This window comes from Triturus cristatus, chromosome 8 (assembly GCF_964204655.1).
Source record: "Triturus cristatus chromosome 8, aTriCri1.1, whole genome shotgun sequence".
Lineage (NCBI taxonomy): Eukaryota > Metazoa > Chordata > Amphibia > Caudata > Salamandridae > Triturus > Triturus cristatus.
The window spans coordinates 809,887,933-809,902,555 of NC_140591.1; the positions used below are offsets into that span (position 1 = coordinate 809,887,933).

Genomic DNA, 14,623 nt, shown 5'->3' on the forward strand with positions numbered 1-14,623 from the left:
GTGACTCCTGTCACCGACTGATGTCGGTCACGGACCACCACCGCCGGTGCCTCTATTGCCTTGGGGCCGACTACGACGCCGAGTCGTGCCTCGACTGCCGGGCCTTGACTTCGAAAGCTAGGCGGGAGCTGTCCCGCAAGCTGCTCGAGTTCCGGCAGTCGGCTCCGTGCCGTTCAAGGTCCCGGTCGAGGAGGATGACGAGGGACCGGTCGCGGAGCCGAAGCCATCACCGCTCGTCGGGGTCCAAGTCTTCGAGATCCGGTAAGTCGAAGCACAGCAAGAAGTCGAAGAGGCGACACCGCTCTTCGGGCTCCCCTCGCCTGTCGCGCGACTCGGCTGAGGGTTCGGGTGGCACCACCCGCGCGGCTCCATCGGAGCCGCAGGAGTCCCGTCCGACCCCATATCCTCTGGTCCCTGAGTCTGACGCGACTCCGGCAGAGATCAGAGACTTCCTTGTGGCCATGAGGAGCCTGACTCCGCCGTCAACGCCTGCAGGCGCGCCTTCGGGCCCGCAGGCTCGACTGAGAGGCCTTGCGAGCCGTCGTCTCCGGTCCCGATGCCGCAGGTCCCCGAGGGATCCAGGCCTGGATCCCAGTCGGTGCCGGTCGTCCTCACGACCCCTCCGCCGGCGCCGACTCTTACGGTGCCGCCCCCGGGGCCGCCTTCGGACAACGCCGTTCCCCGGTTTAGTCCCAGTGCAGGCCCGGCATCGGCCGCCAGGCGCCGCACCCGACCCCGATGGGTGGCAATTTCATCTTCTGCCCGGCTCCGATTATTCCACCTGTATACCAGGAATCGGATGACGGTGATGACTGGGAGGGGTCTGAGGACCCTCTGGCCCGGCAGGGCCAGTTATCTCAGGACTGGGCAGACGGACTGGGGGATGCCAGTGGTCTTGACACCTCCCCTGACACTGGCTTCATCTCTCCTCTGACCGTGGCTTCGGAGGAAGGTGCTACATTTTCTGTGGTGCTGCATAAGGCGGCCGAAGCCCTTGGGCTGGAGCTGCTTGCTGTGGCAGTGAGGACTAATCTCCTCACTGAAGTGCTCCAGCCGTCAGCAAGCTCCTTGGAGCCTCTGCTGCAGTTTATTGAAGCACTGATTGACGTTCTGAAGGGCACCTGGTCCAAGCCCTCCACAGTTTCTCCTGTGGACCGGAACGTGGCCCGGCGCCACCGCCCTGCACCGGGTGACCCCACTTTTCTGTCCATGCACCCCACGCCCTAGAGCCTGGTTATCCAGGCCTCTACCTCCCAGACCTCCTTCCCGTCCGCTCCCCCAGATCGGGAATCCAAAAGGTTAGAACAGTTTGGGAAGAATCTGTTCTCCTCTCTTAGTTTGGGGTTTCGGTCTATCAACACCGCGTGCCTTTTGGACCGTTACTCCCACTCTCTGTGGGATACGGTGGAGGAAGTGCTGCCCCAGTGTCCGGGGGAAGCCCAGACACAGCATGCCCTTCGATGGCAGTCGCCTTTTTGGCGACAAAGCCAGCCAATTCCTTGGGCCTCTCGGCCCAGCGCCCACAACCTTCCACTTTTCGCCCCTTTCGTGGCCAATGAAGGGGCGCCCCCTCACGTCCGCCTAGCCACCGGCCACAGAACCAACCTCCACGTGGTAGCGGACGTGGATTCCGCCGAGGCGGTACAGTGGGACAACGTGCCGGTCCGTCCACATCTACCCCAGCAGCATCCGCCTCAAAGCCCTCCTAGTCCGAACTTTCAGGCCCATTCCACGCCAGTGGGTGGCAGAGTTCGCCATCACCTGCTCCACTGGCGTACCATCACATCGGAGAGGTGGGTGCTGCAAATCGTCTGAAGGGGCTACTCCCTCCCCTTCGAGGCGACCCCTCCAGCCATGCCACCTCAGTGCCACCGCATTTCGGGGGATCATTTGCAACTTCTGCAGGAGGAAGTTATGGCCCTCTTGGCCAAGCGGGCCATCAAGCGCGTTCCTGGTCCAGAAGTAGGTTGTGGTTGTTATTCCCACTACTTTCTGGTTCCCAAGAAGGGCGAAGGGGTCCTACTCCCTATCTTGGACCTCAGGAGCGTCAACGCCTTCCTCTGGAAGGAGAAGTTCAAGATGCTCACCTTAGCTCAGGTTCTGGCTGCCCTAGACCCTGGAGACTGGATGGTAGCGTTGGACTTGCAGGACGCTTATTTCCACATCCCCGTCCTGCCGGCCCACCGGCGTTACCTGCGGTTCACGGTGGGCCAAGAGCATTTTCAGTTTACCGTGCTCCCCTTCGGCCTCACCAGTGCCCCTCGGGTGTTCACCAAAGTGATGGCGGTGGTCGCAGCTCATCTGTGCAGATTGGGGGTTCCAGTCTTACCCTATCTCAACGACTGGTTGTTGAAGGCGGGCTCGCCCCAGGCAGTCGTCTTCCACCTCCAGACTACGGCCGACCTCTTGCATTTGCTGGGGTTCTCTATCAATGTGCCGAAGTCGCATCTGAGTCCCTCCCAGAAGCTCCTCTTCATCGGAGCGGTTCTGGACTTGGCGCAGTTCCGGGCCTATCCTCCGGAGCAGCGGGTCTGGGATATTCAGGCTCTGATTCCCATCTTTCAGCCTCTATCCCGGGTTTCGGTCAGGTTGGTGCTGCGGTTTCTGGGTCTGATGGCCTCCTGCATCCTGTTGGTGCATCACGCCAGATGGCGGATGCGGGCTCTGCAGTGGGACCTGAAGTTTCAGTGGGCCCAGCATCGGGGCAACCTGTCCGACCATGTCTTGATCTCAGAGGGCACTGCAAGACAGCTGCAGCGGTGGCTCACGGACCGCGATTGGGTCAGTGGCAGATCCCTCTCCCTACCCCAACCGGAGCATGTAGTAGTTACGGATGCGTCCTTCCTGGGATGGGGGGGCCACATGGGAGAGGCGGAGATCAGGGGCCTCTGGTCTCCGGCGGAGTCTCGGCTCCATATCAACCTTCTGGAGCTGAGGGCGATCCGGCTTGCACTGAAGGCATTTCTTCCCTCTATCCGGGGAAGTGTAGTGCAGGTGTTCGCGGACAACACCACCGCCATGAGGTATTGCAACAAACAGGGCGGGGTGGGGTCGTGGACCCTTTGTCAGGAGGCTCTGCGCCTCTGGACATGGCTGGAACATCAGGGCATCACCCTGGTGGTTCAACATCTGGCAGGCTCTCTGAACGCCAGAGCAGACGAACTCAGCCGCCGGTGCATGATGGATCACAAATGGCGTCTAAACTCGGACGTGGCGCAAGGCCTCTTTCGGCTGTGGGGAGAGCCTTGGTTAGATCTATTCACCACCGAAGAGAACGTGCAATGTCAGCAGTTCTGCGCTTTGGAGTTTCCATGGCGGCACTCGCTCGGAGACGCTTTTCGTCGCGAGTGGAGTTGCGGTCTGTTGTACGCCTTTCCGCCTATACCACTTCTGCCCAGAGTGCTGAAGAAGATCAGGCGCGACCGGGCCCAAGTCATCTTGGTGGCTCCGGATAGGGCACGAAGATACTGGTATCCCAAACTACTCAGTCTGTCGATCGATCCCCCGATACGACTGCCTCTTCAGGAGGACCTTCTGTCGCAGCAGCAGGGGACGGTCCTCCACCCGAACCTGTCCAGCCTCCACCTCTATGCTTGGAGATTGAGCGACGGCAGTTGATGCCATTTGACTTGCCTCCTGAAGTCTGTAATGTTATTCTGGCAGCCAGGCGTCCCTCCACAAAATCGGTATACGCCTGTAGGTGGAACAAATTTGTGGCATGGTGCACAGCAAAGGATGTGGATCCCCTTTCCGCCCCTCTTTCTGAGGTTCTCCTCTTTCTTCTCTCTCTGGCCCAGCAGAGCTCTGCTCTGGGCACCCTTAAAGGATATCTTTCAGCTATTTCTGCTTTCTTACGGCTTCCTGATCAGCCTTCTGTTTTCAAATCCCCTGTTGTTTCTCGATTCTTTAAGGGCATTACTCACATGTTTCCTCTTGTCCCTTTCGTAATGCCTCAGTGGGATTTAAATCTGGTATTGACGAGGGGTGAGTGAGCTCCAGGCTCTCTCTTCAAAACCTCCTTTCCTTTCTGTCCATCCGGACAAAGTTGTTCTCAGGACTCGTCCTTCCTTTCTCCCTAAGGTGGTGAAGGCCTTTCACATCGAACAGTCTGTTACGCTGCCCACCTTCTTTCCGCCTCCGCATCCCTCGAACGAGTAAGAGAGGCTCCACCGTCTGGAACCCCAAACGGGCGTTGTCCTTCTATCTGGACCGCACCAAACAGTTCCGGGTGGACGACCAACTCTTTGTTGGCTTCGTGGGCGCTAAGAAGGGGCGGGCGGTGCACAAGCGAACCATCTCTCGGTGGGTCGTTTTGTGTATCAAGGCCTGTTATTCCTTAGCTAAAAAGGAACCTCCTATATGGCTGAGGGCCCATTCCACTCGGGCTACAGCGGCGACCACTGCCCTGGGACGGGGAGTCCCCTTGCAGGACATTTGTCGGGCAGCAACGTGGGCCTCGCTGCACTCTTTTGCCAAACACTATTGCCTGGACAGCCAAGTCCGGAGAGACGGCTTCATTGGCCGTTCTGTTTTCCAGGACTTTCGGGTGTGATCTTGGTTCGCAGGCCCACCACCGGGGTTGGTATTGCTGGGGTATCTATTCTAAGGTGAGAAATCTAACTAACGTGTTTCTTTCAGATGAACAAGTTACTTACCTTCGGTAACGATATATCTGTAAGAAACATTAATTAGTTAGATTCCTCACCGACCCACCCATCCTCCCCGTTCTGCGAACCGATATCTAGGGTTGAGGTCATCCCTTTCAGGGCCCTAGAATTTTTTGTCACCAGTGTCGGTCTCTTGCATGGCTCTGCGTTCCTGGCGCGGAAAGCTATGTACAAGAACTAACGTCAGCGCGCAAGGACGGCGTCTAAGTACTCCGACGACGTCATCCCGGTGATCACGACGCCGACGACGGACGCGGAGCCGCAGACGCGCAAGGATATTGGTGACGAAAAATCTTTCCGGATCCAGCCTGGCGCCTGGGATTATTCTAAGGTGAGGAATCTTAACTAACTAATGTTTCTTACAAATATATTGTTACCGAAGGTAAGTAACTTGTTCATTTGGGTGATATTTGTGCTACATGTGGGCTCTTTTGTCTCTGGTGGCCATCTTGGGAGACTTATTTGTTATGAAGTCTCCTAATTTCCTCATTTACTACAGTCTCCTCAGTAGGAATACTTTCAGTTTTTTACTTTGATTCCATCAAGAAGGCATTCAGATGTGTGACACATTTGCCATAAATTCAGAATGTTAGCACTCTAGTTGCTCATTAGAACACTGTAGTAAATCTACTGCTCACCAGGGAAGTCTGCTGCTGGTATTGAAAGTACATGTATCAGTCTGCATGTCAGAATTTCTTAATGAAATAGAAGAGGAATGTGCCCTAATTTTTCTTTCTGCAGCACTAATCATACTTTCTATGGCAAAATTAACCCCCTCACTTTGTTCCTTTTTAAATTAAATGTTTTAAGAGTTGCCACTTTATTCCAATCAAGATGGCTTCAGATGTGCCATACGTTTGTCATAATTTGGACTGTTAGCGCTCTAGTTGTTCTTTAGAACACTCTGGGAAGCTGCAGTAGAACACAACGGAATCAACTGACAGTCTCTGTCCTTGTTGGATGTACATGTTTTACTGAGAATGTCAGACTTCATTCTCACATGACTGAGAAAGATAATGTGAATTTACAGAAAATATGCTCCCAGTTTACTTTATAGATCACCTTCCAAACCTCTCTGGGAAAAGCATGAGAAAATAGTTTTCTCTCAAACATGATTCATGATATCCCAGCAGAAGGCTTTTTCACATGGTAAAATCACCTTCGAACACACCACAATTCCTAAAATGAGTATGGTACCATCAACAAATGATTTATGATGTAACAAAAGTCTTAAAACCTTCTATTAACTGCAATACTTTTTAATGAGGTGCTATCATGTATATTGGTCCCATGATGGCTGCCAACACTTCTTGGATGAAGTGCTGACAGCCAATCAGATCTCACGATGAGATGTGTGGTTAGGCTCCGTCCAGATATATCTATGATTTTACTTTTGATCTTCTCAGGAACTACTGAACGGATTTACACCATTTAACCAAAAGGCACGAGTGTGAACCAAGGGCTACCTTTTTGTCATATTTGGTGTAATTCCGTTCAGCAGTTCGGGCTGTAGCTGCGATTAAAGGTTCCTATGGAAAATTGCATGTGGAAAACACGTTTTGGGACCCCCCTTTTTTCTCGGCCCCCGCTTGACGAATCACCCCGAGACTTTCAGGATAGGAGCGGGCCGGAGCGCCCCACCAGTTTTGAACATTTCGCGAAGATTTGTCAACTGGCGCCAAAGTTATTCCAAATAGAATGTTGCGGATTTCCTATGGATAATAGGTCCTAACTATAACTAACTAACTATAACTACCTACTGGCGACCGCCAGTAGGTAATATATAGCCATCCAATGGAATAACCAAAGGTTATAGGAACCTTATAGTTAGTTTCATATTTCACTCGTACAAAACCAGTGAAAATCAGCAGCTTTATGTACTTGAGGTAACTATAACTTATATATTCCAAAAAACAAAAGTTAAAAGAACGTTATAATTAGGTGAAAACGGCAAGTATTATTTATTACCATACGTAACACCAATCCCATGCTGTGCATAGCCAACAGCTGTGCTCGACTTGGGGTGAGCCTCAGGCAAGATCCTGTCCCTATCCCAGCTGGTACTCAACCCCCACTTCTGCATCCAAGCCATGGGCAGCTGAGAGGGGAGGAGGGGTTGAGCACAGGGCCTGGGTGACTATACGTAACACCAACACCATGCTGTGCATAGCCAATGGCTGTGAGCGACGTGAGGTGAGCCTCAGGCCAGGTCCTGGCTCTATCCCAGCTGGTACTCAACCCCCACCTCTGCTCCTAAACCATGGGCAGCTGAGGAGAGGAATGGTTGAGCACAGGACCTGGGTGTCATTTTAAGTTAGGCAGACCCACTGACTTTCTCAAAGGATCAGAACTCCAAAATATAAAAAGTAGGCTATTGCCTTTATGAAAGAACCAGGATATCAACATATATAAAGCACATGTATTGTTGTTAAAATAATCAATAATTGCAATGAAATGTGTATTTCAACAATTCATCCATTGAAATGTTCAGTATAAGGGACTGTCATAAAATTTTTATAACGTTTGATTAAAAAAGTATTTAAAAAAAACATTTTTCAACCTGCAAAGTGCACCCATTGAACCCACCACAAGGGGGCTCTGCACTCTAGCTGAACATTATAGAGCTCGAGCTAGGAGTGCTTAAAAAAAAATTGTAACCTCTACTTGGGTCATGGATGTAATTAGGGAAGAAGATGTGACCTAATGGCTATAGCGGACAACCTCGGAGCTGGAGAACCGAGTTCGAGTCTCGGCAGGGATGCTCAACATCCTGTGATTCTGGACAAATCATGTATTCCCTCGCGTGCCAAACAAAACAAAAAAAATGTGTCCGTTTGTATTGCAACTGGTGCTCATGTAAAACGGTCTGATACCTAGTTCGTGCTATATAAAACTAATAAAAAAGGACCTTGGAGAATTACTTTAAAAATGTTTTTGGTTAAATGGTGCTGGGGGCTGCTGCACTCCCTGCAGCACTCCCACAACTTTAAAAACAAAAAAGGCTTGGTGGTGCCCCTGTCCCTTTTACAGACATTATCATTCTCCAAAAAACAAATTTAAACAGCCCTCGCAGGGCAGTATAGGGCACTACTTTAACAGCAGTGAAAAATAGAGTGACTCATTCCACTCATTTATTATTAATGGACACCCAGATCCTTATTTTTTTTAGAGGCCTTTTCAGGCCCTTGGAAACCCCGCCTTTATGGCGTTAGGTGGGGCCCATCTAGGGCATACACAATAAAGAAAGTTGGTGGGCAGCAGGGGGAGCCCCTGAGCCTTCCCAGCCCCACTAGCTCCCCGCATGCACTCATCCTGGATGCAGCGGGGTCTGGCTTACCTCCTGCCTGGCTGGGGCTAGTTGTATTTTCTGCTTTCGCCGGGCAGGAGTATTCTCTGTTTACCTGCTTGCAAGAACACCTGCAGGGAAAAAATTGTTGACTCCTCCCCGGTGGGAGCACACATTATTTTTCCTGCCCATGCCCTTGTGGGCAGGGAAACTGTGTCTCGAGGTGGGCTCCAAGGGGTACAACAGTGAAGCCAGTCCCATGGCCTTTCGAGGCTCGAGGACGGGGGCCCGATGACCCTCCACTTTTTGAAATAGCAACCCTGGGGATGGGTGTCCCTGGGAACTTACAAGGCTCGAGGAAGGGGGGCCATGTTCCCCCACCCCTTTAAAACAATTTCAGCCCCAGGTGATAGGATTCCCGTGAATTTGGAGGCTGAAGGTGGGGGGCTGCTTACCCCCCCCCCCCTCACCTTTAATTTTCAATCAGCCCTGGGTAGGTGAGGGTCCCCATGAACTCCTAGAGGTTTGGGGAGGGGGCCACACACCCCTCCATTAAAGATACATGTGCAATTCCCTCTGGCCCACTGCAGGTTGTGTTATTTCAAGCCTGCACTTGTTTTTTTGGTGTGATTTTGCCACAGATTTGTGGATCCTCCATGAACTTGTGGCAACATTTAAAAAATATTTGTGGCTCCAGGATGGTTCCTCTGGGACACACCCACCAGGCCTAGGGGGACATGGTATTCCTACCTTGCCACCTTAGATCTTTTTTTAAAATGTTTTTCTGGGATTCGAGACTGAATCCTGAGTTCTAAGATGACTGCCATCACATTGTTGCTGCTGGGTAGTAACCAATCATTTCTCATCTTGCGATCTCTCAGCTCCGCGGCATAATATATACAATGTTTTTTAAACTTAATTTCTCGAGAACTACTAAATGAATTTACACCACATCACCAAAAGCAAGATCTAGCTTGCTGCCAATTTTGATGTAATTTTGTTCACCGTTTTGGCTGTAGCTGTGTCTAATTTTCCTATGGATAATTACATGGGGAAACGTGTTTTGGACCCACCTTTTTCACTTCCCCCTCATGACGGATCACCCTGAAACTTTGCAGAAGGAGCTGAGGTGAATGAGACTCTTTTGTGTGGGGGTGGGGGTGGGAGGGGGTCGTGAAGATTTGTCAAATGGCGCCAAAGTTCTAAGGAAACCCAAAAATTATTTCCCTATTGGAAATTTAGTATAAACTATAATTACCCTGTGACGACCGTCGCTGGGTATGATATATGTGTATATATACAATACAAGACATATATAATATGGTTTTGGACACAATGTTGCTCAATACTTCTTGCTTGAACTGTCAGGAACTGGAAAAACTTAGTTGCTCAGTTATCCTTGTCTTTATGTTTTTCAAAAGTGTTAATAAATGCATTTGCAAAAGAAAAGAGGGATAAGATCCAGTGGATAACTCAACAGTGAAGAGGGCGTCTTGTACGTAGCATGTTCAAATGTTACAGAACACGTTCTAAGGTGCTCATTGCAAGTTTATGAACTGGGACAATTAATCAACTGTGATGGTCATTTCAGTGCAATTGAATGTCCACCAAATTGGTGTACATATATCATCAGTTTGCTGTGTTTTTGTTCGTGGGAAGAGTCACTGGAGAAAAATCCCTTCTTACATTTAGTGGGAGTTGAATTATATTTTGTTGTGGGGTGACAGTCTTTGGATTTCACCTCTGCTCTTCAACTCTTTGTTCTTAGTTGGTCACACATGGCGCTAATCGAGCTGAAGCATTGAAAAGAATGGAAGGAGCGCTGGACAGCTACGTCATCCGAGGTAAGATGGGTATTTCGGTTGGACTGCATTCTATTTCAAGGAAACACCTCAAATTCCAGTACTTAGAAATATAATAAAATTGCAGCTTGAATGCAAATCTAAAGAGAAAACGTGTAATATTTAAGCTGAGGAGATGTTTAAAAACAAGATGGTCATTTCATTTAACTGTGTTATTTAGTTGCAGGTGTGTAATGACTCCTGTAACCTTTTCTTTCATGTTGCAGCCAGCCAATGAGACCACCAACTCCTGTGGGAGCGAGACGGGCCAAATTGGGGGCGGAGGGTGGGGATACTTGGCCAATCAGAACGCTGTTTTTTTTTTTTAAGTTGCTCTCGTGGGTCTCTCACAAGAGTCCCTTGAGGAACTCTGACAGTCCCTTGAACCCAACAGTCCAGATGTACAATTATATATGTATCTTAATTTATCAAAACCCACTCAACAGATTTGCACCTGATTACAAAAAGTACAATTTCTGGACCAAGATCTGGCTTCCTGCCAAATTTGGTGTAATTGCGTTCAGTTTTTGTGGTATTGCATTCCAAATAAGTCTATGGAAAATGCATGGGAATTTTTAGCCACTGCTTGATGAATTACCCTGAAATTTTCTTAGAAGAAACAAATAAAAAAATACCACTTTAAAAAAAAGTTTCATAAAGGTTCGTCAAACTGTGCCACAGTTAAGCAAACTGAAAAAGGCATTTCCTGTGGAAACGCAAACCTAACTATAACTGTCCAGTGGCGACTGCCATTGGGTAAACTGTATATGTGTTTGTGTGTGTATGTATATATATATATATATATATATATATATATATATATATATAAAATCACTGAAAAAACAAAGGGTAGAGGGATGTTCTAGTTACCCTCAGATTTTAAACACAAAACCATAGAAATTCAGCAAGTTACACTCCAGCAATGCACTACTTATGACCTTACATGTTACATCACTCCCATCATATTACTACTTTATCCCCTCACCCCAGAAACCGTGTCCCGATTCACAAAATAGCAGCCGCAACTTTACTGTCAGATTGCAGTCAGCCGATCAAAGCATTGCTATTGGCACGTAGACCCCAAGATATACTTAAATCTTTTTTCTATAATAGCTCCAGAACTGCTTAACCAATTTACACCAAATTAGAAAAAAGCACTCTTTCTGGACTAAGATCTTGCTTTCTACCAAATTTGGTGGTATTCCGTTCACCGGTTCGGGCTGTAGTCGTGTTTAAAATCCCTATTTCCAAAATGGCGCCTGCATTTTCATTTTGACGGACAGCAGTCCGCTTTCTATGTACATGTTTATTCATGAAGTGTATGTAAAGCCTCTACACAATGTAGCACCGTTGTGTGAACAAGCCCCTTGAGGGTGAAACGCGGCACGGCGGGTTTATGGAGTTAATAAACCCCTTTTGATGGAACCTGGATTTTGGTGATTGTGTAATGGTCTGAGAGCGCGACTGGAACTTCGTTGATCGCAATATATTTAAATACCTGCACACTCCACCGGCATCGCGCCACCCCTCGATGGGCTACAATCTCCGGAAGGAGTAACTCAAGTGTGATATATATCTATATATATATATATATATATATATATATATATATATATATATATATATATATATTCACTGAAAAAATCATAGGTTTCAGGGGTGTTATAGTTAGCTGGACTTTTCACTTGTACAAAACCATTGAAATTCCCCCGTTATAGTTAGTTCAGCTAACTATAACTCGCGCGCCCGCAATGCACTGCTGATGACGTCACATATTACATCACTCATGACATGGTCAGTGACATCACTCATGACATCACTCATGACATCACTCATGACATCTCAAATGACATCACTGATGACATCACTGATGACATCATCCTTGTGATAGAGTGGCAGACCTCCTCTCACCCTAATATAACCTTTGATACACACTTTCAATAATAGAGACTCAAATTTTCAAAACAATGGACATACCAATACCAGTTACAACAACCTCTTCAGTAATTCTAAGATCCACATACATATCCACTCATTCACCAACAGTCCTATACAGTCACTCATACATGTACTCACTCATCATATGTACTCATACACCTATACATCCTGTTATACAATGCCACTCATCCATAGAGTTACTCACACACATAGTCACTCATGCTAATAAAGAATCATGGGGTGGTGTTACAGTGCAACTTTTTCAGACGGATACTGGTGGTAACTGAGTCTGACTAACCAGTCCTAGAGCCAGTGCTATGTTAAAAGACACTTAGAATACAGTGAAAACACCAACATACACTAGGGAACATTATGCGTTGGGGTCCCCCTGTGATTAGCATGACCTCCTCTGTAAGCCCCTAGTATATAATAGGGCAGGGGGATTAAAACTACCTCTTAAAACAGGCCACAGGGCGTTTTTGCACACGTTAACTCAGGCTTTGTCCCCTCCCTTCACCACTGTGTAAACACGCCCTGTGTCCATTTTTAGTTGGGAGATTAATTTCATTTGAATCCTGAGGGTCCCTTGGGTCCAACTAGCCCACTAGGTACCTCCAGTAAGTGCCACAGAGCTGCGTTGCAGAGAGGTGTAAAAAGTGGCACGGCCTGGACCACCTCTCTGCAATGCAGCTCAGTGGCGCTTAGTAGAAGCACTTGGTGGGTTAGTTAGCCCCCAGGGGCCCTCAGTATTGAAGGTAAATTATATCCCCAATTTAAAACGTGCCATAGTGCGTGTTTGCACACGTCACCTCAGGCCCCGTCCCCTCCCTTCACCACTGTGTAAACGCGCCCTGTGGCTGTTCTTAGTTGAGAGATTAAGTCCCTTTGAATCCTAAGGCTCCCTAGGGTCAAACTAGACCACTAGGTACCTCCAGTAAGCGCCACAGAGCTGCGTTGCAGAGAGGTGTAAAAAAGGGGTTGGCCTCAGAACACCTGTCTGCAGCGCAGCTCCCTGGCGCATACTGGAGATGCCTGTTGGGCTAGTTGGCCCTCAGGGACCCTCAGTATTGAAGAGGAATTAATTCCCCAACTTACAACTCGCCAGGGGGCGCGTTTGCAGAGTGCTGCAAGGAGGGGGCGTGGCCTCCGGCACGATGCCAGTCTTTTATTTATTTTAATTTTTTAAGAAGGGGGGCTGTGTGATTCCCCTTCTTCTTCTAATTTATTGGCCCTGATGACCACATCCCCCAGGACCTGTCTCCTAATTATATTTTTTTGACCCCAATCCCCAGGGCCGGCCACTGTTTTTTATTATTTTAAAAAAATATATATTTATAGACACACCTAGGACATGCTGGACAAACCGTACGTACCTATCACCATGACGATTTGCGTGATATTCATTAAAAGGCGACTATGCATACAATGAATCCACGTGGAATGTATTTACACCACTAGTGAAGCTCTGACATGTCTGATGCCCTACCGTGCCTAATCCCGGTAGACACCCTTGTCGTTTATTTATACAAACATGGGTAGCTATTGACGGGCACATTTAATACACATGCACACCAAGCCATTCAAAGGGGATTCGACAAAAATGCGACCAAAACTATGCAAGAAACCCCCCTCACGGTTAATAAAACACACATCCACTGCCGGATGTGTAATACTTTTTATTTTACTCTCTGGAAAGGGGACGAACATCACTTGAGAGTCACAGCGCGCTCCTGGCAGAGCCCAATGCTGTGTTACACCCACCATTGCCTGCTGAGTGCCACACACCTCTATGTTGTATTCCACTAGCTAGTGCATATGCTATGACACTCTCTAGCCCATGTGCACTGTAACACCACCCCATGAATATGTCATGCCACACTTGTCTTCGCACGGGTTATATTGCCCCATCTAACGTGCCTTCCTCGATGCCTATGTTATAACACACAGTGCTATGCCATACATATTACAATATGGGATCCATATCTTTGTCACAGTGCATATGCAACGTTACACTCCCCAGCACATATTTTATATTACAACTTTAGAGACTAGTTAGGTTACACAACACTGCCCTGTGCATATTACACTCCAAGGCGCATATCGCATAGCACGCGCTAGTGCCTGTGCTATCTCGCGCTCTCCAATGAATCTGTCATTGCGCACAATGTATTGCATATTATATTTCATGCCCGGTTCATCTTATATCACACTTTTTGGTGCATAGTTTATACCATACACTATATCTAGTTTTCATTTTCAATCGTGCTCTCTGGACTATGTTCTATATAACACTGTGTTCACCTACCCTTTTCACAGGTATTACATTTTGCGATAGGGGGTGGAGGGTCAGGGGGTGTTTCTGCCAAGTGAGCCCGGAGTCACAGTCACAAACGTCCTCTTCTTCCGGAATAAAAGTGAGATCATGCTGCATACTTGTTCATATTTTAAGTAGTTCGCACAGACACACGTTTTAAAAACAATAAAGTTCCTAATACCCGCCTTCTCTGAACAGTTAGCTTGCTGCCCCATGCCCCATCCCCCTCCTCCCTATCCTCTGTTGTGTGAATCCATGAACTAGCCTCCTCCCTCCTGCCATGCATGGTCTGATGTGCTGCCACTGCCCTCAATTTAGTATGATTTACCAGTCCACTCCTCCTGCCCTCCATTGCCCAATTCTATGCCCCATCATTGACCTCCTGCTTAAACTCTGTGCTTAGCTTGCTGCCCCTATTCTCCTTCCCCCTGCCCTCCGATGTCTTTGTGCATGCCCCTGCTCCATCCTTTTTGCCCACCATGTTCCATAGAGCTGCCTCTCCTATCTACTCTGAGTGTTGTGTTGAGCTGCCACTCCCCTCCCACCTGCCTAGCATTGTCAGATGACTGTAACCTGT

General features: G+C 48.4%; 1 protein-coding gene across 1 annotated transcript in view; it reads left to right on the forward strand.

Moving 5' to 3' along the window:
* PCCA (propionyl-CoA carboxylase subunit alpha) overlaps window positions 1-14,623 on the forward strand; it is a 2,516,110-nt gene that overhangs the window by 1,269,678 nt on the left and 1,231,809 nt on the right. Inside the window, exon 16 of the mRNA XM_085622263.1 lies at window positions 9,722-9,797. Coding sequence (XP_085478389.1) covers window positions 9,722-9,797 — 76 coding nt within the window. The remainder of the gene's footprint in view (window positions 1-9,721; window positions 9,798-14,623) is intronic.